A 27,435-nucleotide genomic window follows, 5' to 3' on the forward strand; every position below is an offset into this window, starting at 1 on the left:
TGCTCGATCTCCACCAGCTGGCTGGAAGTAAGCAACTCACGGTCGTGGGCCAAATGAGCGAAAAGAACGCACCGCGGGTGCTTGACGATGGATCGTGATGACGACCGCTGGCAAACAATTTGAGGCCATTCGTAATTAACTTTTATTGCTCGATTCAATTGGAATCGAATGTTTGCTGCTGCTGCTGCTGCTGCGAGCGAGCGAGCGATCGATCGGGAAAGAAACAAACATCATCGAGCGTTCGTCGAGCAAGCAAGAAAACGCAGAAGAAAGAAAGCAAGGTGTGCTCGGGTACGTCGAAAAAGGGCACCATCATCGACCGCTCCCGTGGTCGTCGCCGTCGTTTGGTCGTCCGCGAAAAACCCTTTCAGCTCAGATCCTGCCTCCGCGATTGTCACCAGAGGCGCATTGATATGGATTCAAATACACACACACACACAGAGGGAGCTCAAGGCACATAGCTGCCCCGCCCGGGGGGCTCGTCTTTTCTGCTGACTAACCGTGCGAGGAACATTGAGCGCGTGCGCCCTTCGTTCGAGCTATCACTCAGCGGAAGGAATTGAGAAAGTTGGGTTAGGTTGCCGCCGGGAGCACAATAAAAATCCACGATCACGATCACCTCTTACCGAGCGCTAGTGAGAGTACATGGTGCAGGGGGTGGCGGCGTAAAAGGCACCCTTTCACCCTCATCATCACCCAAAAGACCCACAGAGAGAGTCCAGAAGAGACCCTAACAAAGGCATTGTGCTGCTGCTGCTGCTGCTGCGTTGTGCTGCAATGATCGATCGTTTCTTGGAAGATCGACCACCACCCTAGAAGGATGATTAATTAAAAATGCCTCCCTCAACCCCCCTTTTGCGCACATACAGACACACACGCACGCACGCACGGTCGCGCATGTCACACGTGCAACGGTGACAGGTTTCCTTTTCCTCGAGACTCGCGAGGTGCCATCAAGCGGGGTGTGACAGAGAGAGAGAGAGAGAGAAGGGAGCTTGGCTTCCTGGTTTGAGAGGCCGCGAAAGGGCCGCAACCGAACCGTACACAGCAGCACACAGAGTGACAGAACCTGCGCTGCGCTGCGTGGCGGTGTCAAGTGGCATGAAAGGAGACCTTCCTTCCCTTTTGCCACGTTCCACCACCAACACCAGCACCAGCAGCAGCAGCAGCGGACGTGTCTTTACACTTTTAATGTATTTATTTATTTATGATTATTTGCCGAGCTACGCACGTCGCTTCGCGTCGAGGCAGCGAGCGAGCGAGCGAGCGAACGGCAAGCTGATTACCCAATCAGCTGTTTAGCGAACCAACCAACCAACCAAGCAACCAACCAGTCCAGTCCAGTCCAGTCCAGACCCCATTCCAGTCTGTTGGCCAGCTGTGAGGCCCCGCGGGGTCCGCTAGTGAGTTTGACAATCACCATCAGCGCACGCTGGCGTAGTGGTAAATGGTTTACGCATTCCGGTCGAATCGGGGTCGCCGCCACCGCGCCACTCGCACGGTCCGGTCGCGATGACAACGGGTTCGGGCTTCGGCGGGGGGTTTCGGCTTTTATGTGTGTCCACCTTGACCACCTACACACGCACACACACACACGTACACGCAGCAACGGCACGGTAGCGAGAAGAGGTGCTGGTGGTGTGTAGTGGAGGACGAAAATTAATTGCATATTTACCCTTCGCGGATCCACGCGTTCTCCACCACCGGTGTGCTGTCGCCATAACTTATCTGAACGAAAGACAGATCATGGCATGGCTCGTGTTCTCACCCACTACTCCTTCTCCACGGTCTGGTAGGTGGTAGTCAGCTGGTTGACTCGCTTTTAACAGCCTTAACTCGTCGGCCCCGCGTCGGCACCAGTCCATCACAGAAGGGCCGCTTGAAACCCTGTCCCCACCGCCTTTGGGTCCGAAAAATGAGAAAGGTGTGCGCTTGAGCACTACCTCTACTACTACTACTACTACTACTACTACTACTGTCAGAGCGTTGCGCAAACGCCCTTCAAGGCCTTCGACACCTATGGGGTGTAGCAGGCGATCAGCAGGCGAAAGGAAGTCGCGAGCCACTTGCCTGGTGTGTTTGCTTGGAGTCGACCAGGAAATGCGCAGCTGCAGTCGACTTCAGAGCCGACGACGATGACGACAAGTCTCATCATGTGGGCCGGACCTCTTTTACGGACCGGACGAAAGCGAAAATGTCAGAAACCGGTCCGCGGGAGGGAGGGAGGGGAAAACCGATCGGAAATGAGATGGTGATGCCAGCATTTGGCATTTGCTGCCGATGGGGCTGGGGGCCTAAGAGCTTGTTTTGCATAATTTGCAATGGTGCGCCCAAAATGGGCACCGCAGGCACTGTTTTAGGTGTAGGAGGACAGGTCCACTGCGCCTGGAAGCGTGATCCCAGTGCCAGAACGACATCCAGAGATCGGGGATATCTTTGCCACCACACGCGGCTGTCAGGAGACAGCCGGTCTCGACTGACGCGATGAGACCTTGAGATTGGAGTGCGTGCGCACACACACACACGCGGACAGACGTCTCGTATCGAGCTTATCGGGCAACAATTTCGGGAGAGACGCAGGCGCTCCGGGCGTATGGGCCTTGAACTCAAAAAAAAAAAAACCACCCAAGAGTCTGAGAGAGGGTGTAATGGTGATAAGGCACTCTCACCGATACAGGCAACCGAGGGCAACGGCAAATGGAAGGTGGTGGAGGTGGCCGTACCATACCACCTACCGTCGGCTGAGCCGGTAACGGGGTCCACGCCACCGTAACGCAATGCCGGTGCGACCACGCGCACGCTCGCACACGCGAAGAAGGAGGTTTTGAGTTCAGGGAAAATGATAACAGCCGCCACCGACGGTGTGGTGCACTAGTTATTTGTCGAAGCGTAGACCAAACGCGCACCCGCACATAGAGAGAGAGAGGGAGAGAGGGAGGGAGAGAAACGCACCTACATTATGGAATGTTTGCCAACCTAACCTCAAAAAAAAACCTGGTTGAGGCTTTCGGTCTGTGCGAATCACGGCGCTGGGTAGCAGATACCAGATTCCTTGGACTGCGCCGCGGCAGCAGCAGCTGAAAAAGCATCTCCCAAGGGTACGTATGTGTATGTGACCTTCAAAACGGAGAGAACAAACAGAGCCACCCCATCCTGCCTGCCTTCTCTTCTTTTGTTGTTTGGGCTTCTCCGGTAATGTGTCCGGTTCCGTGAGAGCTACTACTACTACTACTCGCCGCGATCGCGCCCGAATGCGGATGTCTCCGAAATCTCCACTTAAACCTGCTGATGGCGCCATCAACGTCAGGAAATCGCAAGTGACGCACCTTGACATTTCGGAGTTTCCTTCAGTAGCAGCAGCGTCGACGACGACGACACGTCTTCGTCACTCTTGATTTCGGCGTGCCAGAGGCGTGCAAACATCACGGACAAAAAAAAAGGCATACCAACGACCAACAGGCTTATCTTGGACAGACCTTCACACTTTCGCGCTCGGTACACTGTGGATTTAGCCAAATTGCCGTGCCCAGTGGCGCTACCCCCGGGGGGGGGGGGGGAGAAGTAGCCAAAGCTAGAGATTTTTAAGATGCCGACAGCACCCGGTTTTCGCATCAACACTTTCAGCAAAGTAGGTCACCATCAGCGGCCGGGGGAGAGGTTGGCCACCTGTGAAAGATCGGCGCTGACAACACGCACAAATTGAAAGTGTGTCACTGCCGAACCCTAGAGGCCCCCCCCCCCCCCGTTACTCCATCGAATACAAGCGCGGGGAGAGATGAGATGAGATGAGATGTTGCTGCTGGATTCTGGGGGAACTCACGGATTACTCACGGACTTCCACCAACGGAACGTCGTACTTGACACATTTAGTTGTGCTTCCTTCCTCTTCCTCACGTCTCGTCTCCGACACTCACCTGGGGAAGGGAAGAATAAGAAAATTGGTCGAAGATTAGTGAGGAGTTAATACACATTGAGCTATCGCTGTGGAGCGATCTCGCTTCGTATTGAGGCCACCAGGTTTGTTTTTTAAAAAGGTAAGATAAACAGACATTCGGCAATGGAAGTCTGGGAGCGACTGTCTCCAGCTGTCAAAAGCAAGGGGGGATTGGACGCATACAAAGTAACAACGTACTGCCGCTACATCTACTTAAGAACTCTGCCAACACACGGCAACCAAGGTCGTTCTGGTTGGGCCGCGAGATCGCCAACAACGACGACGCCACTCCGTCCATGAAGCATACCTTCCGCGCTAGGCTCAAGACCTACGCCGCTGCCGAAACCGAAATGTAAGGTTGTGGAAGGTCTAATTGGCGGCTTCGAGTGCGCGGCTCACTCGCATTGCACATCGCCTGAATCGAAACGCACCAGGGCCGATTGCGATTGCAACATGGCGCCGGCCAATGGTTGCGGCCAGTGTTGTGGCAATGCAGCGGGCGAACCGATGCCAAATGCACTGCCTGCACTCCCTACCGCCTTCCATTCCGGTGTCGGTCTATGTTGCGACCACCTTGGCTAGCCTAGGCCTCTCTTTCTCCCCGTAACCGAACTAATCACATCCGAAGCACGTTTGTGCCGGTGTCGGCACGGCTCGGAGATCCGTGAAAGCGCTCGCTGTGTGTAGGAAAGTGCGCACGGCAAGTAAGCCAAGGACTTTATGTTGCGCTTTCGGGGTGCCCGCTCACTTTGTTGGCCAATTCAGTGCTCCACAAGGTTGGCAGGGTAGAGGAAGGGGGAGCTGGCCAATTCTAACTGGCTTACTTACCGCCCCTACCACCAGCATCAGGTCGATCTGTTTTTGGTATTACCAAAGCGCTGCTGGTACTTGACGCGGACTTGCGGCGACGTCTTGGCGTCAACTGTCACTGGAGTGCTACGGCAGCAGCAGCAACAGGAGAGGGAGGAGGTTCTTCTGGTTTTGCATCACGATCACGATCTCAGCATTTTCGATCTCACGAGGTCGCGCGATCGTCGCATTACCATACTGAAGAGCCATCAAAGCGACGCGAAGCGCGAAGCGATGAGGTTGACAACGATCTAGAAGATGTCCTAGATGCACACTCACACACACACACACACACGCGCGCGGCAAAGACAACTCAAGTCAGTGCCCATGGCCCCAATTCAGTGGTGTGTGGTTGTGTGGAGGAGCTACTACTACTACTACTACTCAGGATACACCATCCACATCCGTCAGCATCGCTTCACTGCTGCTGCTGCTGGTGCTGCACTTTCGAGATGCCGAGCTTCAAAATGGCCACCGCGGCATTTTGGTCTATCTCGCAACCACCATAATACCATATTGGCCGCTGGCTGCGACTGGAGGCCAACCGCGTTCCGTGGCCGGTTCCAGAATGCGAGTCTCGCCAGAGTAGTGTTGCCAACGAAATCGAACCTCGAACAGCTCGATGATGCAACTGAAGCGATTGGTTCACTTGATAGTGTTGGTGGTCGTGGTGGTGATGATGGTGGAGCTACTGTCTCATCCAGCCCACCGGTGAGCCAACTGCGTCACTCAACCTCAAAGCGCATCAAGGCCTTCCGCATTTCGAGGCGCTTGGATGCGGTAACCGTGCCATGGTGTGTGGCGCGCGCCCTCTCTGCGCCTCTGCAGCAAATCTGAAGGCGCCCGCGGCGCCATCAAGTTGTTGCGCTCGTCTAGCGACCGTATGGCCCCCCCAATCTACCGGCCAAAAAAAAACACACAAGCGGTGACGGCGCCATTGACACCGTTCGACTAGCCAGAGAGAGAGAGACTTCGCACGAATTGCAATGCGGAATTCAACTTGAATTGAAGTGTGTGTTGCGTTGCGTTTCCTTACAAGGGAGGGGCGGGGCCCCGGCCTGCCTGCCGGTGAAGGTTATACGACGCTGCGACGCCGTTCCATCCGGCCACAAGGCAACAGGCGGATCTCCTAAATCGCCGACCGATCAAGTCCAAAACGGTGTCTGGAGGTGGTGGTGGTGGCGGCAATGGAATCACACCGACGACCCTGGCCGACGGTGGCCAGCGTCTGACAGCTTTTTGGGGCGTTTTCCCCGAGAGCTGGAATCCATCTGCATTCCAGCAAACCGAAAACAACGACGCCAACGCCCACCACCCGCTGCGAGGTGCCGTCCTTCGACGACGAGAGTTACGAAAGATCCTCAACAGCAGCAGCAGCAGCAACAGCAGCAGAAGTCTAGGTGTCAGACCACGTTATAGTGTACCCGCGTAGTACTTGAACTCGCCAAACAGGAAACCAATGTCGATTCCTCGGTCTATAGTGTGGTCGCGCTGTCAAACCTAACGCCGAGTTTTGTTTACACAGCAGACCACGGTTGAACTTTGCACGCATTGACAGAGACTACACTGTGCTGTGTCTGCTGCTTCCCGGTAGTACCTCGCGTCCATCGATCGATCGGTGTAGGCCAACTAGTTATCGGATCGTAGACTTCTCTCCGAAGAACGTCCACCAAATTCGTGCATCGGCGTGTGTGGTTGTGGATACGTACGAACGGGGCATTAGAAGAAGCAGGCTGCGATACATACACGCACACGCACGCAGCTGCTAAGCCCCGCATCAGCAGAGCACACCGTGGACATCGTCAAGTCCACTACAAACCCTTTCGGCCTTGAGCGCTAGTTAGGAGACGACGACGGCGCGTCGACGTCGACTCTCCGATCTCGCCGCTCGTGTGCTGCCCTTTTGGAGATGTTGATATATGGACAACGTCACACACATACACACGAGCCCCGCTCCCTCACCCACCCACATTGAGGGGAGTTGGGGATCTGGTGGTGCCGGGGGCTGTGCGCATTCGCGTTGCGCAATGTTCGCCCCTCGTGAATGTTCTGAACTCGGCTCGGCTACTCGACAGCGACATGCGGCGTGAGTTAAATAGATCTACTACCCGCCTCTCACGCCTCGATCAAGGTGCTACCCCGAGCGCACACACACACACACACGAGCACAGCGACATCTTGGTTTCGTCACAAAACCAAGAGACCGATCGTGGGATGATGCGCTTCCGAGGGATTCGCCGTGAAAGCGCACCGCCGCCTGATCACCCTCTGACCTCTCTCTGTCTGTCTCTCTCTCTCTCTCTCTCTCTCTCGTTCTCTCGTTCTCTTTGCTCTCGACTCGCCACTTCGCACGTGCCTCGAGGACATGGAATTCATTTTGGAACCAAATTCTCTGACATTGGAGCGATTTTCATGGCGATGATGCTGATGGTGATGATGATGATGTCAGCCATCATGTGTCACTATGCGCGATACTATGCTGGTCGGTCGGTCGGTCGGTGATCGTGTTGTCGGTATCGCCGAAACACTGTCATCACGCAATCGCGGAGCGGAGAGAGCGGAGCACAGTGCGGGTTCGGCAAGGTTATGTGCACTTTAGAAGGGCGACCGAGACCCCAGCAGCATGGCGGCACCACCGGTGGAACATGATAAATTAAGCTCGCGAGCACACACACGCACGCAGCCACATGTCAAGAGCAAATGATCTGTCACGGCGCCGAGAAAAAAAAAATTGGATGAAACGAATTCAAATCAAACAGCGCAGAGCTACGAGACGTGGGTTTTGGGGGTCCTTTGATGGCCTCTGGTCACTGGTCACGGAGTGCCCGACCGACCGACCGTGTGTGTGTGTGTGTGTGTGCTGCTATGTGAAGGACAATTTCTCGTGTCCTTCAGAGGCTTGGCCTCGGTGGTCCATTCTCGCGCTACCTCCCCAATCGGATACCGCGTTGGTCGCGAGCAAAATGAGCATCATTTTTCATTCTCGGCGCACACACACACGTACATGCTATCGCTTTAAGGAGGTTACGAAGGGTGGCTTCTTTACAAATCACAACACCCTCCCCGGGGCCCAGTAGCCCTCCTTTTTATTTTTGAACATAAACATAGAACCGGCCTCGAACCGCACTCTTTTTTTTGTTGCTTTCACATTTCGGGCGCAAAACTCGACGAAAAGGCGTCGGCGCCGGCGCCGGCTTTCGGCTTCGATACGAGAAATGTATTTCCAATCCGCGACCTTCTGGGCCGACGATGGTGGTGCCAGGGGACCACCTCTTCCAGTCGGGGCCAGTGTTTCAACAACTTCAAAACATTATGTTTTCGAGGCGCATGCATTCGTGGCAGCTCTTTTTCTGTTTGCCCTCCCTACATATGTTTGTTGCTGGCGCACGCTGTTTGCTGTTCTGTGTGGAGTAGTAGCCCCCCGCCTTTCCGTGTTATGGTGTTTATCGATCGATTTGATGTTGAAGTCGGGGTCGGGGTTGGGGTTTAGAATTACATCACAAGTGGCAAGTGGGCCGCGGAGGGTGCCCCAGTAAGTGCGCAAGCCAGCCCATTCATTCGGTCAGGCCCTGTTACTGAGGGGACCACGAACCCGGCACCGGGAGGATTCATTGAATATTTTAGAACAAAAATTGCAACCAGTGTGCACCGCGCGGCCACCATCGCGAGCAAGCAATTACTAATATCTGAGGCAACATGTTGGTTTGCATGTCGCCGTCTGAGCCGCATAATGGGAGGAGAACCATTTCTGTTTCGATCCATTAGCCAGCAGGGCGATGCCGAGTAGCAGGAGTAGCCACTTCGCTGGTGACGGTGCCAATGTGAATGCATTTTCTTGTGTTAACGGGAAAAAGTTTCGGAAATTTATCTCCGTCGACCGAAGTGCTTCGCCCGTTTATTGGAATAGTTACTCTCCGCAACCCCGGGGGGTTGACATCATTAAAGTGGTATATTTATCATAAAATTAATGAAAAACTTTCATTAACACTAGCACACCCTGCACTGCATCCACCACAGCACAGCATGGGTTGAGACCAAATTGGAAAGGATTCGGTCTGTTGGAGTTGTGCAACACCGAGGACCCTCCCTCAACCGTCCTCACAACTCAAACAATGCATTTTAATGCATCGCGTGCAAAATCGGCAGAATGCGGGGCGGACCAACAAAAAGCATGGAGCCCCCTCTCTCTCTAACTTCAAATAATTTGAATAAGTGGCCCACTTCCGCCGGGTCGCTTATGAGAAAATTGGCAACAAAAAAAGCGTGCGTGGCATTTAATAACGGAACGCACGCAAACCGAAGTCCGAATTTGCAAATGTCTGTAGCCCACGGATCGAATCAAACACAGGACTTTATGTCAATCTGATTACGTGCCAGTAACACAGTGTGGCCAGTTGGCGAGCGAAATCCGATTTCGCCTTCACCGGGCGATGATGACTTTAACGACATTGTGGACCAGAGGTTGATGTGCAAGAAAATTCACAAAAAAACATTGAAAAAAGAAAAACAATTTGAGTGCAACGTGGACGACATCGATAAATGTGTTGTGAAGAGGAACCTCCGGAACATCAGGGCTGCTATTGAGGTTAACTGCCTTCGCCGTGACGACAACAACAGCGTCGACGACGACGACGACAACAACGATGTTGGACCATATGATGGGTCCGATGTCCAATTCCTACGTGTTCAAATGGTCAACGAGCGCGCGCTTCGCGTCGTGTAATTATTACGCCAAGTTGCAATTTTCCCAAGCCCTATTCCACGGTGTGCGTCGTCGTCGTCGTCGTCGTCGTTGGCCAGGTGTCCATCTTCAAGGCGGTAAGCGACAACGGACGCTGACGGATTTGATATGCAGCGCACGCGGAAGACACGCGATTCGGAACGGGAAATTAGCAGCAGCAGAAAAGCCTTCGTTTGTGGGGTCTCTCCCTCCCTCTCTTCCTCCCTCTCTCCCTCCCTCTCTCTCTCTCTAAGTGATGCGCAGCACGACCGACACGACGTTGAAAGCCCGGCGTGAGGTAGACACTTTCAAAATCCGCGCACTCGCGCCTCGAATTCGGAATTCACGTGACAGATTCTACGAACCAAGGGCGGGGGGGGGGGGGGGGGAAGGAGGAGCTTTGTCTTGGCAGAAAAAAGTGCAACAGAGCCCGCGAGCTGCACAAGCCGTTTTGCCGGAATTAACGGCCGGTGCGGCAAATGGCCCTTAAGTCTGCATCTGCTGCAAAGGAACCACACCACACAACCCGATCCTGAAATGGTCATAAAACCGTTAGTGGTCAAGCAAACCGTCTCCCCCCTCCTCGCTTCGAGGGTCTGGCAAGACTATTTATGGGCTTTTAATGCGCGAAGCGTGTAGGTTAAGGCGCTGGTTTCGGGTCGCGTAACTGTTTTAATCCCCCCCGCCCGGCCCAGAGCCCAACTTTAATGCAGATCATCCGTCAGAGGAAAAGGTAATGTCCGGTGGGGACGGGTAGAGAGGGGTGGACTATAACTTCCAAGTAAGTGAGTATCGCCGTCGTTGCCAAATTAGTAACGTCTTTAAGCGCGACAAGCGAGACGTGAGAAAGGGAGAAAGTATGCCCGCGATAAGCAGGTAACTTGAAGATCCCGCCAAACGCCGCCATTGCGCCGTGATGGCCGAGGTTGATGAGTTGATCTCGCTGGAGTTGATCGTAAAATCAGATCAGAGGGACTGACAATCGTCGCTGGAGGTCATTTTGATACCGTGGATAACGTAACGAGGATAAGCAGAGCAAAAATTGGATTGCAGTATGGAGCACCTGAATTGAATAACTAAAGTTGTCATGTTTTATCGGGTACGTAACACTCCAGTTGATTAGAAGCCACTCACTTACTTTCCCACGCTCTCGGTACGCCATATTGTTTTATGTTTTTAACATGAAAACAATCTGGTGCTCTCGGAGACTGATAGCAACGGGGAAATGGAAAGTGTTTTTGCCGTGGAAAAATTGTGTTAACTAATGTTTACCGAACCAAATGGCGTCCGTATGTACGTCGGGGTTCTCAAATTGTGAGAAAGATGCTCTGAGTTGGTCTGCTTTATGTAAGAACACTATCATAAAAAAAACGAAACCCGAAATGAAGAGAAATGAAACAAGAAAAAGCGGAAACAAATGAAACGGAAACCCGACAAGTGAAGTTGATAACGAAAGTCGATAAAGGGAATGATCAATGGAACTGATTGGTTGGGTGCTGCACATCAGTCGCTGTCGCTGGATCTACATGAAATCTATGTCAATCACGGCAACGGCAAACTGATTTCAGTGCCGCACTCCCGGATGAGTAATGGACGCGTACGAAGCGGTCTCGTCTCTCCGAGAGTTGCATGAAAGCTTGCATGAGTTGCATTCGTGGAGTTATGAAAAATTATGGAATCGTGACAAGCGGACACGGCAATGGACCCCGGGGAATGCACAATTGTCACCGCCATTGGTCGTTCGAAACGGGGTTCGAAAGGAAGGAATAACCCCAAAACAGCGCGGCAATGGCGCGCGCGCGCCGCCAACCGGTTGAGCGATTTAGAAATCAAAAAGGGCCAAACAGAATGTAGCTGCTCCTTCTCCTTCTTCTCCTCCACCGTCACGTTCCAGCCGGCCATCCGTCCGTCCGTTTGTTCGAATACCACGGAGTTTACGCTACGGAAAATTGGATTTCATCTTTCAAGACGGTGCTGGCCCTGGTGCTGGGGTTGCTGGGGCTGCTGGAGATCCCTCCAATTGAGGTCACGCTACGCAACTCAGCGTATAACAAAGGGAACGAAATTGGTTTGAAGGAGTCGAAGGGCCCAGAGCACAGGCCACAGGGTCTGGAACATGGAAACCGTTGGCTTGCACGATGACGGCGATGATGATGATGATGATGGTCAGAGATGGCATGTTGAGAGTGTTGTGGGACTGACTGACGGTGCTGGGGCGATCAGTAGGGGGGCGACCGGTTGCGCTGAGATTAGCGGCGTAACATCGCGTTTGGTTCCAAGTCGACGATCATTTCCATAGCAAAGGGGAGGGAGTGAATTTTTCCGCGATGTTTTTCCAACGAAGCAAGCGATTGAAAGCGACGCCAAGAGACGCCATTTCTCGCTGTCTCTCTCTCTGTCGCAATCTAGCGTCGAGGAGTCGAGAAGAAGCATCATCATCAGCAGCAGCAACAGCAAGAGAAAGTATGTGATTACAAGTGGCAAAGCTGTTAGCCCCCGGGGGAAGGGGTGAGACGGCCAACCAGGGGGTGGTGGCTTGGTGTCTAATCAACACACACACACACACAGGCGCGTACGCGTGCGCGCTCATCTACGCATTTTAGCTCATCAAATCACAACAAATCCACCGAAACAACCGGCGGCATGGCGCAACTCCCCCCGGGGTGAGGAGGAAGAGAAGAGCGACGCACGAGAGCACACCACGAAAGTGCCGTTATGTCCACAACCCAGACGACCGATGCCGGGTGGGTTTTTGGGAAAGCCAACCCCCTCCCCCACCCCCTCTTCTTGATTTCTTATGTTTTTAAGCCGGGCGGCCACGGCCCCAAAAGGCGGCATCGGATTGCTTTTGCTTTTCCCCTTTTTTTTTTACTCAACGATCTTCGCTCGACGCTCACACCTTCAGCGGTTCGTGGATCGTGATCGTTTGCGTATCGTTGTTGCATAAGTGCCAGCAGCAGCAGCAGCAGCTCGGGAGTCGTATACAATGTACTCTACTTCCTCGTCGCGATCACGCCATACACTCGGCCGAGGAACACGGAAAGTGAACGCACCGTCACACGATCATGGTGAGCACTTTGGAGCATTCTTTTCCTAGATTGCGCCATGTAATACCAAAACGGTCATTTTATGCGTATTTTTTTTTTCGAACCAAAAATCGGTTGCTAAAACTTGCGATTAGATCCCATTTCCTCAAATCAAACTCGATCGTCGTTTATTAACGAGATCCCGATGTCACCATCCCGGCGGCGGGAATCGTGGCGAGTAGCGGGGCTGGATTTGACCCCAAAAACAAAATTCACGCAGAAAACCAAATTTCCTCCACGTTGAAACGCCACGCCACGCAACCCGCCGGAACGATTGGATGCGAAGCATAGAAATGTGCTGGGAACCGGGATCTCTGCTCCATTCCCAAGATGTGGCCGGTTGTGCGTACGGACCCCCCTCACCTCCTCCCTCGGCTCGGCCTATGTTGGTGGTGGTGGATTTTGGAAATGGCCACGCACCTCGCGCACGCAGCACGCATCTTGGCCGCCGCCGTCGCCGTGATCATCATCATCATCATCGTCGTGGTAAGCTAGCGCGCGAAAAGCAACGGTATCGGTGTGCTTTCTCTTTCACACTCGCTCGAGAGCGGGCGAGCACCACCCTCTCGCTCCCGCTCACTTCGCGATCGAGGGCGGGGGATGGTGCGTATTGCTATTTACGCGCATCGCTAACCGTGCGTAAGGGGTGCTGCTAGGGGTGGTGCTAGTAGTGGTGGGTTCTTTTCAAACGAAATGAAAGAAACAAAATCCTCTCTAACCAACCCCCCTCCGCTCTGGTCTCGTAATGATAGCGATAGAAGCGATGGAGGAGGAAGAAACCGTTATCTTGTCGCGGTGTACTCGGGGGGTGAGAGGGAGGAAGGAAGGGAGGTGGTGTAGGACGCAGCACGAAGGGTCGAGAAGCTTTGATGGCGTGGCGTAGCGTTGGCGATGACGACGTCGCGATGCCGGGACGACGTCGTGTCCACACAACAACCCTCACTATCCACCGATAAACAACCGAAACGGCGACGACGACGACGACGACGACGACGACGCGAGTGCGTGTGTCTGGTGGGGTGCGTGTTGCTCCTCGCCTCTCTATGAGTGCTCACTCCCACCACACGGACGTAGACGCAGCTTCTTGGTTTTCTTTTGTTGACCAGCACCAAGATATGGCCGGCCGGCTTGGTGCGCGAAAAATGAGGCGCTTCTCGTAGGCCTAGTGAGTATTTGGAGTAATTGATGTTTTTCCCGGATTTTCCTGTGGAAAACACAGTTTTCCATGTTGTGCTCGTTAAGACATTGAGCTGCGCGGAAGAGTTTTAAGTCGTTGCGTGGCATCAAATGTCATATTTGCTTACTTGAAGCTAATACAACAAAGCTCATGGACTGGATCGTCGTCGCTCATTCCCACAATTTAATGTGGCGATCACGCGATCGTTTAAATCCGTTTAATCGTTAGGATCTGGTCCACGAAAGCGAAGAGACTACCGAAGAGGTGATCTTTAATCTTTCTATTGGTTTATTCCCTTTGCTACAAGCTAATGATCGCCTATGATCGTGATTATCAGTCATCATGATGATCGATCGAATTAGCATTGGACGGGAGGGTAGAAAACAAAAGAAAAACAAAACACCCAAAAATGCTCTCGCCCCAGAAATAGGTCGCCTGGACTGATCAAATCGAGTGCGAATTCATGAAGCATCACGATCGAAGTTGGTCAATCGAGTTTTCGTCATTTTTAGACACCTTTTTCCCCCTTCTCCGATGAGTCAACCGGATCACCGCGATGTCGTCGGATGTGCAGAAAGTGTCGAAAACGATGACATAAACCAATTCGCGGATCGAGGATCGCGCGGATACCACTTCAAGCACCGTTACCACCGTACGCTTCACTCTCGCTAAACTCTCTCTTTCCGCGCGCGCGCTCTCAATCATTATCATCGAAGCATAAGATTTTGGACATTTGTTTGGACCCGTGCGTTGGCATTTCCCTCGTCCCCCTTAACCCCTCCCCTTGGGACTTCCTTTTGTTTTGCTTTTCTGGGACACTGTGCGCGCCTCGCAGAGTCCACAACCACTTGCCCCAAATTGATCTGGTAATTTATGGAATTATGCACACTACTGCCACCACTGCCTGCCGGACCCCTACAGCAGCAGCAGCAGCAGCAGCCCCTCCCGCCACCATCAGCTATCACTTTCGGCTTGCCGGAAATCGGGTCCCTCTCCCTCTCGCCGCGCCGCACCGCAGACTTCCGTTTCGGGGTGCAAGAAGGGTTCAACCGGAAGTCATTCTCTGCACCAGCAGCAGCAGTAAAAGAGAGGGGTGGAGGAGCGACTGGTGGCCGTAGGAAGAGGGCGGTGAAGCGTTTCGAGAACGGCGGGCCGGTGTACGGTGTGGCAACAGGTAATGGTGGGTGACGCGAGCGTACGCGCGCTTACAATCAAATGTTGGTACAAATAAGTCGATCCAGTTTTCCAGGCATTTGCCGCCATCGCCGCTTGTGTTCTGCGTTATTAATTTTCACGCTGATGCGTTAGCTTTGGTTGAGTAAGCAAAACGATAGAAAAAGAAGAAGCATAAAGGAACAGGAAAAACAGGGAGACAGTGAGAGAGAGCAAAAAACAAAGCTCATCAAATCAACAAAACAAATATTGGTTATTGGAAGGAGAAATGGCGCTCGCGGCCAGTTCCCGATGAACTCCGATGAGACCACAAATGATGAACAGACGGTGGCGGGCGGGCGGTCAGGTTTGGCATTTGGATGGTGGGTAGTGGTCCGTAACGCACTCCTGCTGAGGTGTACCATAAGCAATCCGCCATCCGAACAATTCGCAGCCCCGCGCGCGAACGGAAACGGAATGCAAAGGCCAGCGAGCGAGCGAGCGAGCGAAGCAACCGACGACGGCGGCGGCGGCCATCTTGCCGGCCGGTGAAAGTACCCATTTGCCTGTATCGGTTTTCCGTCATTATTTTACATTTTCCAATCGACCGTTCCTCCCCCGCTACACACCCCCCCTTTCTTCCTCCCTCGCTCTTATCGAAAGCAACAGGAACCCTTCCGCCGGCTTTTTGCGTTTGACAGGCGCTCGATCACACGCACACGCGTACGGCGGAAGTTACATGCGCGCTCGTTGCACTCCACAGCCAGTGAAGTCAAGCCAGAAGGCAAAGTAATGCCAATTGGTGGAAAGACACACAAAAAAAATACGGAGGGCAAACGAAACGAACTTCAAACGCACACACGAACGAACGAACGAACGGGTGGAGTGCACTTCCGGGATCGGAGCCGCCGGATGGAGCAGCGCTGACGTTTGCAGAATTCGGCCGCTCGGACCGACAAATGTCAATCGCTGCAAGGACTGGACATACACACACACACGGCACGAGGAGACAAAGGAGAACCACCACCAACCGGTAGGCGGTTTTGAGGGGAAAAACAATGACGTTGACGCTGGCGGCGTCCCGCGTTTGCAACCAACCGTGGCACGCAACACGAAACATGTTGAATAAATAATAGACGGTTGCAACGCGCCGCTTTTCCGGCTGTTTACATCGGCCGGCCTCTCAGGAGGGGGAGGAGGAAAGGGTGCACACGGTGCATTGGCAGGACACAGACGTCAAGGGCCGCAACTCGTCCAAAGGAGGGGTTGTTGCTGTTTGTTGTAACATTCCAGCCATTAGGCAAATTCGGCCGCAACCGTACCTCGATGGACACACGTGCTTCTTCTTCCTCGTCTTCGAGACAGCAGTGAGTGCGTACGTATGTCGAGTACTTCCATACAAACCCCTCTTCCTCTTCATTCTCGCAACGGTAGAAACACTCGATGGACCCCGGAACGACGTCACTTATTGCGTCGAACAGCACCGTATGGTCGTGGTGGTGGAGCTGTCTCACAAAACAGGAAGCATACCGTTCACGCGTTTTTTGATTACGAAACGAAGGCTGTGTGCGTGGCATCAGCGCACGCACCACGCACTCTACGCACCGCGAGAAGCGCCTCCACCGTATGCAAACCAACCCCCTCCCCCCTCGGCATGATCTATTCCAACGGAACACGATCACGCAACGAAGCACACACGCACGCACACTGGTTGGGGGGTGCGATCGCTGAGCGATCTAGAGTCGAGATAGAAAAGGGGAGAACCGAAGCTAAGCCGAAAATATGGATTCAAAACCACAAACAAAGGGAATGAAAAAAAACGATGGGGGGAGAAGGAAAGTCAAAAGATTCCTTCTTTCTAATCTCACGCACCCACCAAAAACACGCACACACAAACAGGCAGGCAGACAGGCAGACAGATAATAGTGCGGTACACGATCGATGAGATGATTATTTGTAGGCTTTGTGGCCGAAAGGGCACACCACCATGACAAACACACGCACCTTTCCGTCGACGCGATGCCGGCCGGCTTGTGAGTGGCCCCTGGGTCCCGGCCACAGGTTCCACCACGCCTCACCCCCAAAATCCAACAGCAAGCAAACAAGGGTCAACTCATCATCAGTGCGTGTGTGTGTGTGTGTCGGCTGTGCGGGTGTGGTTAGATGAAGGTAAAACTAAAAATACAACCAGCAAGCTAGCAAGCAAGCAAGCAAGCAAGGCAACCCCCAAAACACCGACAGCAGCAGCAACAGCATCGTAAAGCACAAATGATCGTGTGAAAAACAGAGTGAAAACCCCGGCTTGACCAGGGCGTGGTGGGCAAGGCCTCCACCCCGGTTAGCGAGGGTGTGTGCGTAAGGTTGGTAAGGGGAAAACATAATTTAATTTAAATATCACCCAAAAACCGAACGACAGTTGCGTAGAGACGAGACTCGTCGATCGAGTGAGCAAGCAGTGAGCAGTGAGATGGTGAGAACATGGTCGTGAGCTCACGCACAATCGCAACGAACGAACGAACGAACTCACGGAACTGTCAGGTATTTCGAAATTTCCACCACTGCCCCTTCGGTGATGGAGCCGGTAGTCATTTTCAAGGACAGCGAGAAGTCGATGGGGATGTCGCCACCCCCCACCGCCGCCACCATGTTCATGTTGAGTAAACACAGTGCTCGACGAGGGGCGCGCGCTCGCGCACGGATCACGATGAGCTAATAAGCGCACAAGGGCACAGGCAAAGGTACTACTACTGGGTGCGCGTAGTATAGTCGGGGCCGGCCATCGACCGCGGCCAAGGCTTCCGAGTTTTATCCGAAAAACAACAATCGGATGGAATCCATTGCTCCCTGGCCCCGTGGTGGCCGCCCTGCACGACGTCACGACCCTCCCGATAGGAAGTCACCACACACTACGAGAGATTGTCGTGTTGCCCTTATCAGCTGCTTGTGGTTGTGGTTGTGGTGGTGGTGTGGTAGTGGTTGGTGCCAGCAAAGCCAATGCCGTTGTTGAGGCAGAACTCTATAGATGATGGACACTCGGGGTGTCTAGAATAAAAGTGTCATGTTGTTCGTACCAACGTCACACATTCTACAATCGACAGTTTGGAAGTTATTGTCGTTGAGTTCCGTCTCGTCTCGACGCTATCGACACCTCCACTCACACACACTCGCGGACACTCAGCGAATGGGGCACAAAAAGTGCGTAAATGTGTTTCAAGTTACTCTGCACCCCCACAACCACCCACCTCACCCTATTTTGGGGGATCTATTTCGTCAGAGTAAGTGAAGGCACACACGCACTCACCACCGCACCATATCTCGTCGCAAACAGTTGGTGGTGCGTTTTGTGGCGAAAAAGCGAAAACAACAACGGTTTAGAGGTCAACCGGTAGTGCTCAGCAGGGTGTGCGTGTGCGTGTGTGTACGTGTGTGTGTTTGGGAGCGCGCAGGCCCCAAGGCAATCGCCATTGGGCAACACACAACAATCATAAGTAGTAACGCGCGGCACAAAAAATCATAGCAAACCCGCAACCCCCCAAAAAAAAACAACCAAACGCGGTCCCCTGCCCAAGGTGCTCGGTATTTATGCAAAAGAGCTAACAAGGAACGCACGCACCTCAGATTTTGTTTTTTTTCTTTCGGCTGAGGTGGCCACACCGGTACGTGCTCCGTTCACAAAATTCGCAAACGGATTTGTTGTTGATGAACAACAGAACGGAACGGAACGGAAGGTGAACGCGGTAGTGCGACGTCAAGGGGAGGATCACGAGTTCCCTCGCCCGCTCGCTCGCATTCAACGTAAATGGTACGCATGTGATTAGCCATTGAGGTGAGCACCTCAGCAGAATGACACACTTTTTTTTCTAATCGTTCGGCTCATTATCATAATGTGCGTAGCTCGCAGATAAGAAGAAGGTCGGGAAATTGAAATAACAGAGGAATGAGAGAGAAAGAGAGAGAAGAAGGTGAGTGTTCGTCTCTGGTCTCTGGTGTTTTTTTGGGTGGTAAAAAGGTGAGTAGCAATCGATGTCAAGTTCAGCCATTACGTTTAGCTCATTAGACGAGGTGCTATGCTTCCCGAGACTCTCCTCCTAAACACCTCCCACTCCCGCTATTCGCTTGATCGTTAATCGATCGTATTCGTCAAACATGAAGTCCAATATGGAGGGCTAGGTCGCCATTCACATCCCTTTTGCCGTCGTGCCGTCGCAGCAGCAGGGGACTTAACTTTTATTGTCCGCTCCCCCGATTTTGACGTTTGGCGCTCGCGGACTACCCCAAGGTCTGTCGGCGATGGCGTAGAGATTACCATTTTCGACAGCAGCAAACGACAGGCAGCACCAACACAAGGGCAGCAGCTGGTGAGTTCTCTATTTCTATTATCACCATCATTTCTCACCGGTTTCCCCCACAACTGTTGTTTTGCGGTTTGTGACGACTGCGACGTGTTCTACGACACGAGAACGAGAAGCTTTGAAGGGATGGCGATGACGATGACGTAAGCAACGACGACGTAAGGTTTGACGCCAGCACTTTTCCGTCGTCGCTTAACACCATAGGAGACTCGTTTAGAGGGGCTGTTCACCTTGAGGGGCCCAAACACTTAGCATCATTTCATTTCATTGTTTTTATCTCGATCTTCTCGCGTGCGATTTAAGGTTACAAATTCGCGACTCAACTCAAGGTTTATGACGTTCGTGGGGAATGAAATGATCAGCGACAGAGTCGGCAGACAGACAGAACTCATATCTTGCCCTTTACCGGGGCGACCAAGCGATGCGAACATGAAAAACGAGATGAACCACCGGCATCGCGACGGATGCCGATGCGTCGCTCGAACGAACGACCGAACGGACGCTACCGGGTAACTGAGAAAACGGAAAAGGTCAACCAAGGAAACCAAGGAGGGTGAATTGGCGGCATCGAAACGGTTGAACGATTTATCCGCACCTCCGATGCACCAGCGGCCGATGCGACGCGGCTCTGTCGATGTGACATTTAATGTAGAGCGCACGTCAGCAATGGTCAGCATAAATCTGCGCCACAGAGAGATTTATGGAATACGGCGGCGGCCCCACCCCGCCCTTCCCTTCGTTGGCAACCGGATGCGTAATCAGTGTCTGGTGGTCTGGACTCGGCTCGGTCGTTCATGCTATCCTTGGTGCTGGTGCTGGTGCCGGTGCTGGTTTTCTTTGTTACAACGTACGCACAAACACACCGGCCAGACTACAACGGGAACGAAAATAGATCACTAGAATCCTCTCTTTTTCTCTCCCCTTCTCGGTCCTTGGACTGTTTTTTTTGGTTGTTCCATCGGGATGAATTTTTCCAGGGAAAGGCGTTGCGATAAACGAAAAACGATTAACATTTAGCGAAAGACAAATGTGTGTGCGTGTGTGCGTGTGTGTCTGTTGCTTCCAGGAAAAAGGCAACAGAGGTGGTGGTGCGGTGGAGGCGAAGGAGACGCAAGGTGCGATGCGCGGTCGATCGAGCTATTTTAGGATGCTGTTCACTCCCGGGCTCATTACGGTGTGGCAGAAACCTGCTGCTAGTGCTGTTGCTGGTGCTGTTTGTGGCTCGTTCTGCGCTCCATAATGATCATTAACACACGCATCCCCCCCACACTCCCCTTGGCGCATATGATTCATCCATCTTCGCACCTCCTCTTCACTTCGAGGCATCATCATCGAAGCCATCGTCATTCAGGGAACGGTTTAAAAATAAAGAAAAACCGAAACCCCCGCAGGAATGACAGGACCTTTAGCCGCCTCTCCCCTGGTTGTCTGACGTCATCTCGAACTAGACCCAGCCAGAGACAACAAACAACCACCGGCTGCCGTCACCGTGCGAGTGTGCCGCGTTGGCGATGGAACAGCAATCGAGACCAAGAGAGCCAGAAATAGGCAGCAGAGAGAGACAGAGAAGGAGAGCAGAGGTTGCACTTGACCACCGAGCAGCAGCAGCAGCAGCATCATTGTTCTTTAAGTAAACTGCTTTAACACATAACAAGTGAATGATTCACGTCGCTGCTGCTGCTGCTGCTGCTGCTACTCTCATTTTGCGTCCTCATTCTTAATTGAATTGAATCGCTACTAAGCAACCCGGAGGAAAACCGAATTCCAACCATCCACCGCCAGCCAGCAATGTGCATGTGTGTGCGGCAGTCCCGCAGTCCCACGTTTGCGTAATCATAACCACGAGCCAAAAGGGGACCAAGAGAAGGTGGGAGTGCGAAAAAGAAGAATGTTAGCTCGCTGTTAGCGCTGCGCTGCATTACAATTTGTTGCTTCTGGCCGGTGCACTCCACCCACTCTGGCACTCGGGGTTGGTGAAGCTGCTAGAGAGAAGCAGCTAGAAACAGAGCGTCGGCGATGGTGGAGATGGTACAAGAGCGAAACGAGGTAAAAGGAAGCGTGAAGGAAGTAGAAACAGTCGCGGTTAGAAACAGCTGAACACCGCCTGGCAAAGAACACAAGCAGCGAACCGCACTGCACCGACTGCATCACCCCGATTGCACCCCTCGCCGCGCGAACACACACACTAGCAGCCGTGCGATCCGTCATTGTCGTCAAAAGAGAGACTCGCGGCGCGCCCGAGTTGAAGGTCGGTCATTGGATCGATCGAAGGACAGCGTGGCCCGGGGAGCCGGTGAGCCGGTGCATCCGCGCGGCCCCGGGGGGGGGGATTGGCCAACGGCACTGCACACCGAACAAATATTAGCGCCGTGCCAGTGGACCGCGTCGCTGATTGATGGTGCTAAGCGAAAAGTTGAAATCATTTTTCGGGGTTCGTGTTTGGGGGGAGCGACAATAAAACCAAATCAACTCGAGTCGAGTCGCGGCGGTCGGCTGTCACCAACGTCAAACGGTGCGAGCGTGAGTGAGAAGAGCGACTGACTGACCGTCACATGCAAGTGCAGATGACAAGACGATGGTGTTGGTGGCGTTGCGACGCGAATGATTGCAAATGAAATTAGACCCAGATGCGCCGACGACGACGACGACGACGACGAAGAAGCAGCAGGTGCATCCGTTCCGGGGGGGAGGAAGGGGTGAAGTGGACCAGCGCCGGCAGTCGCGGTCACCTTCGTGTCCGGTCAGGCGCACCAACGCACGACGACGATGCTATTGACGAACCGATCATGGCGGTGACATTTGCAACGACCGACCAACCGACCGACGACGACGACGACAACAACGCTGCGTTATCATTAGCTCGCACAAAGGCTCGCACACACACACACGAATTCTTTGACGATCCGTGGGGGGATGCAATCATAATCGAGCAACAAGAAATGTCACTTTTGGATCAAAGACAGTCGATCAACTGCGATCAATATATATAAAAAAGAAACCGATCGATCGAGCGTCGGCGTACGGTTAATTCTGTCTGCTTCGGCTCCATTCGAATGCCGACCGGCACCGTAAGTGGGCACTTGACGCAGTTGGCAGGTTAGTTGGTTGGTTGACCGACCACACCGGGACCGGGATGATTATATTTAAATATCCCAAAAGCAGACAGCATCTGTGTGGCGAGATGCCATCCTGGTGCTGGTCGATGGACACGATCGACACAAAGCACAAGAAACCGGGCATTGGCGGTCCGGTGCCGGGTGTGTGTGTGTGTGTGTGTGTGTGTGTGTGTGTGCAAAAGCTGGTGCGACACATGATTAGGTAAGTGTGTCGATCGTTCGCACAACAATCGTTCGTTCCATGTTCCGTTCCGGTTGATCGGTCAATGGACTTGGGGTGCTGGCAAGCAGGCAGGCAGGCAGGCACAGCAGAGCACACCCTCCTCTCCGCCAACCACTCGGTTCACCCCCCGAGAGGTCATCGATGGTTGGGAGCCTTCCGCGGCACATCGTGGATGAATGACCGCGCCCGCCCGTTGTGTGCGTTAGTGCAAAGTTAAACGAATTAATGTGGAGAGAGAGAGAGAGAGAGGGAATAAGAACCCCCCCCCCAGGCTCGCCCTCTTGTGCACCCCAGACCCGATAGCATAATGAAGCAACGGAGGTGAATCAATGAAAGGCGGCGAGTTCTGGCGAGTGCAACGACCGGTCACCGGTCGATTACAAAGCGAGCGAATGATCAGCAAGCACTTTTCGGACGTGGTAAAAGGGGGTCCAAAAATTCACGACAAAAGCATATCTTCATTTTCTTTCCTTTTAAGGACACACGCACGCACGTTGTATGAACTCACCTGAAGAACGGAAAAACGGATGCCCATAAAAGGACAAACGAAGCACTGGCTGAACGCTGACTGGAGCACAAACTAAGTCCAGGACACCGAACAGTAATGCACCGAACACCACCAGCAATCTGCTGACCTGGATGGAGACTCCTGGTCGCTGCTGGCAAGGACTTGCACACACTGGTGAACCTCAAAGCTCGTGTTACTTGCATACTACATACGTACGTACGTACACGACCCTCCCTATGCTGCGCTGCGTTACACCGTGCCTTTGCCTTTTCCTTCTCCACGTTTCACCCCGGCCATCGCTTGGTTCGAATTTCGGGTTTGACCTCTTTTCGACCTTAACCTATATCCCGGTACTGCAGACTCGGGGTTTTTGCGCACAGGTTGGCCGAGGAGCCGAGCACCGAAGGATTTGCCTGCCAAGTGCCAAATAGTAGCAGTTTCGATCGATAGTGATCAATCTGTAAGGGAGCCAACCCAGCACCGCATCACCACCGTCCGTGTCCAGGTTACAAGAGTTGCATTTCTCGGGTTTGGTGAAGCCTTTTGATTATTTAATGAAGAGGAATTCGGTTGCAAGCAAGCAAAAGGGAGTGCTCACCAAGAACACCCCCCGAAAATCGAGAACTCCAGAACTAGGTCACAGAGCGCATGGCAGAGGAGGGGGGGTGCGCGTGCCACTGGAGCAGCATCTCCTTTTACGGGGGTTTGGCAACATTACAACACCAGCACATTCGCTCGCTCTCTTGCTCTCACGTTCGGCGCTAGAAAGAGACCGAAAAGGGACTCTTCTGGGCTCTGGGAAGTAATAGTGGCACACGGACAGCACCACACAACTACAGAAGAACGGCGCGCACAGATACAGAGAACCAAGGGTGCGCGCGCGCGCGCGCACGCGTTGGCAAAAGGGAAAAGCGATTTGACCTACTTTTGGGGGACACACTCCTCGGTAAATGGTGGGAGCTGCAACGGAACGGCCATGTAATGTTACATCGATTCCAACACACACAGACACACACACGGAACACGGCACACGGCACACGGGGTTGCAAAGGGGTGGTAGGGTCCCTTGCCTCCCTTCCCTACCCCCGTGGCAGGTTGATGTGGTTGGTTGTTTGGGGCCCCGAAACCACCGATGGCCGGGGGCTCACTTCTCCTTGACCTACTTTTGGTAGCACCCTCCTCCCCCTCCCGCGCCACCTAGACCATCCCTTGGCAGTGCTTTGGTGCGTGGTCCCTAGGCGTATAGCGCTGCTCTTGACCGTCCCCATGTTCATCGTCGAGAAACATCGAGAAAGTGGCGATCAAAAAGCATAAACGGCATGGCGGCCATCACTCATCAAAGCCCCAAAGAACCTTCAACCTGGCCGCCCCACAAACGCCAATTTACTGTGACCCAAACGCCGCCGAAGGGAGGTTGGTGTAATGCTAATGGTTGCTTCATTACCTTCCTCAACGCCGAGGACGCCAAAAGGTTGCACGGAACGGAAAATGGGGCCATTTTTCCCAGAAAAACTCTTTCATAATTCACCTCAGAGCAACCCAATATCTTTCCGTGCTGGAGGCGTTTTCCGTATATTAAACCTCACAAGATGATGAGCTATGAAGCGGTCATCAACTGGCATAAAGAAGCTGCAGAGCCCAAAAGGTTCAAAAGAGCTGAAGCAAGACTTCCTTCGATGCTATTTCATCCATTTCTATAGCGACAGAAATGTCATGAGATGATAATGTGCTTGTACTCTATATGACCACTAGAAGACCTCTAAACCGTCTCTAAGCGTCTAATCGATATCTAGATGTATATAATGCGACTGACAGACGACGACCCACGGAACCCACGGATACCGGAATTCTTTCTATCCCAAATACTAACCTCTTGTGCGGCACCACCGTTCGCACCGGCGGCGACTGCAATCCGGACCTTCACCTCATCCTTCAGATCGTCGTGCGTAATCACCTCGCCGGCGTTCTCGCGGCCATTGTAGGTAAGGAAGACCTTCTGGCCCGGCTTCAGCTTCACGTCGGCGATCGTCCGGAAGCCGGGTCCGATCAGCTCGGTTTCGCGGAACTCCCGCACCAGCCCGAGCTCGGCAGCGGCCAGCTCCTTCACGTTGTCGAAGCGCACCGTGTAGCGAGCCGGCATCGTCAGGCCCGGTATGACGGTTGCACTCTGGTCCGCCTTCTGGTCGGCCCGTTGCTGTTGCTGCTGCTGCGGCTGCTTCTCGGTGCCGGTCTTTACGAACTCGATCTTGCCCGAGTACCAGATGCCATCGGTGCCGGGAGCGCATACGCGCGTACCGACGATCGACCGCTTCGCCAGACGCTTGCCGGTGGACATTTTGTTCAGGAAGTACTTTTTCATAAGTGATATCTCGGGCGGGGGTGGGGGTAAGATGGTGTGAGTATGTGTGGTTGTATGTGTGTTTTTTAAGCCAGAAGTGGGGGAACACTGGTCAGAGATCCAGTTACGATTGGTATGTTTTGGAGCACCGCTTTTTTACGCTTCGCTTCTTTTTCGCACTTTTTCTTATCACTTATCACAACCGCGCACAACGCACGCTAAAGGGAAACTCACACACACACGCGCGCGTTTTTTTTTATATTTGGTTTCGTTTTTCTCTCTCTCTCTTTCTCTCTTCTTTTTTGCAATTCTCACACCGATATCGATGCTGCACAAATTATGGAACCGGCAAACTTCAATCTGGCCTTTTGCGAACACATCATCCGATTCCGGTAAATGGACACAACTTTACACGGGCACTAGCACGACTTTCTGCTTCACAAAATCACAAAACAACAAACACCTTTTGACCGTAGGTTACTCGGATCCGTGGATCGCATGGACCGCACTGCTGTTGCTACAATGGTTGCTTGTCACACACCGTTTATTTTGTTGTTGCTTTTCTTTTTGCACTTTTTCTTCCGACCTCCTTTTTCCTCTCTTTTTCTTCCTCTTTCTTTCTTTTTAGCACTTTGTCACTTCTAGTGACTCGTTTAGTAGTAACTCTTCGAAAAACAAAAAAACCACACGTAGTACACTCAAATGCACCGCGACACACTATTGCACCTTCGATCGAGCTCGAATGGGTCTCTTTCTCTCTCTCTAGCCTCACGCAAACACTTTGTCCAGATTGTAGTAGGCCTCGTTAATGGAGCTGGCGGCACAGGGCGGCGGGGCTGGATTGGCAGCACCGTTGACGGGGGCACAGCGGCACGCTAGGTGTGGTTCGCTCGCCAGCAGCAGTGGCAACCGGTAGCCAAGCTCGATGGTGGCGGACAGGAGCAGTAACGGATCGGCCAGATGATCGCTAGCGGCGCTGGCAGCATCGTCGCCTTGGTGGCGCTGTACGGGCAGTAAATCGAACGCACTCGTGCCGAGCCTGCTGCTCAGTAACATCATTCGGCATGTGTGATCCGGCACACAACAGTCCTTCTTCCCCTGTTCTTCTTCTTCTTTCTTACTTCTCTTTAAACAGTCCAACAACACAACTAAGTCACTGGCACAACCGGACGATAGCAACAACAACAACTCACTCGTCGTCGTCGTCGGTGGTTGGTGGTTCACTCGGTCAACTGCAGCAGTAGTTGCTCACTCCACTGTTCACCACCGAGAAGTCCTTGTTGCATATCCCTTTTCCCCTTCGCGCTGCACACGAAAATGCACCAAACACACACAGTCGCAGGGAATGCACACACACAACACACAGGCACAGGCACACACACACACAATTCACCTCCGGTGTGCTGCCAGCCAGCCAGTGTTGTAAATTGCTCCGTTGTTGTGTTGCACACTCGATTGGTTGGTTACTTGCTGCCACGATGGGCACAAACGCTCCGTTCTATTGCTCTTCTCTAGATTGTTTTTCACTCACTCACTTCACTGACAATCACAGGAAGCCCACGACACCACCGGACAGGTGCTGCAGTCGTCGTCTGTGATCGCCGCACGGATCCCCGGCGCTAAGGACGCGAACACGAACAACACACACACGTTACTCGACTAGAACCGGCGACTTGTGTTTCTGCTGCTGCTGCTGCTGCTACTACTGCTTCTTGAGAGGGCTTGCGATGCGCTTGTACTTGGCTGTTGGCTTGGTTGGGAAGCGATCCTGACGCCGCGAAAGTCAAATTTGAAATGAACCACCCCCGACCGGCCCGAGGGATGAATGGAGGCGCCCGATTCAAAATGTGTGAACGTTAGTGTGTGTGTGACCGCGCGTACCTCGGCTTCGGCTTCGGCAACAGTGAGCGAGAAAGCGCTACTCAGTAAAGGGTTGCTTCGGTGTCACACCAACACACATATGCATTCTTTGAAAAATGT

The 27,435-nt window shown here is 53.1% G+C and overlaps 1 protein-coding gene across 1 annotated transcript in view; it reads right to left on the reverse strand.

Annotated features, from left to right (window-relative positions):
* LOC125951979 (zinc finger protein 395) overlaps window positions 1-25,476 on the reverse strand; it is a 91,290-nt gene extending 65,814 nt beyond the window's left edge. Inside the window, exon 1 of the mRNA XM_049681165.1 lies at window positions 24,988-25,476. Coding sequence (XP_049537122.1) covers window positions 24,988-25,476 — 489 coding nt within the window. The remainder of the gene's footprint in view (window positions 1-24,987) is intronic.
* Window positions 25,477-27,435: the final 1,959 nt, after the last annotated feature.

The sequence above is a fragment of the Anopheles darlingi genome, chromosome 2 (genome assembly GCF_943734745.1).
Source record: "Anopheles darlingi chromosome 2, idAnoDarlMG_H_01, whole genome shotgun sequence".
NCBI classification, from domain to species: Eukaryota; Metazoa; Arthropoda; class Insecta; order Diptera; family Culicidae; genus Anopheles; species Anopheles darlingi.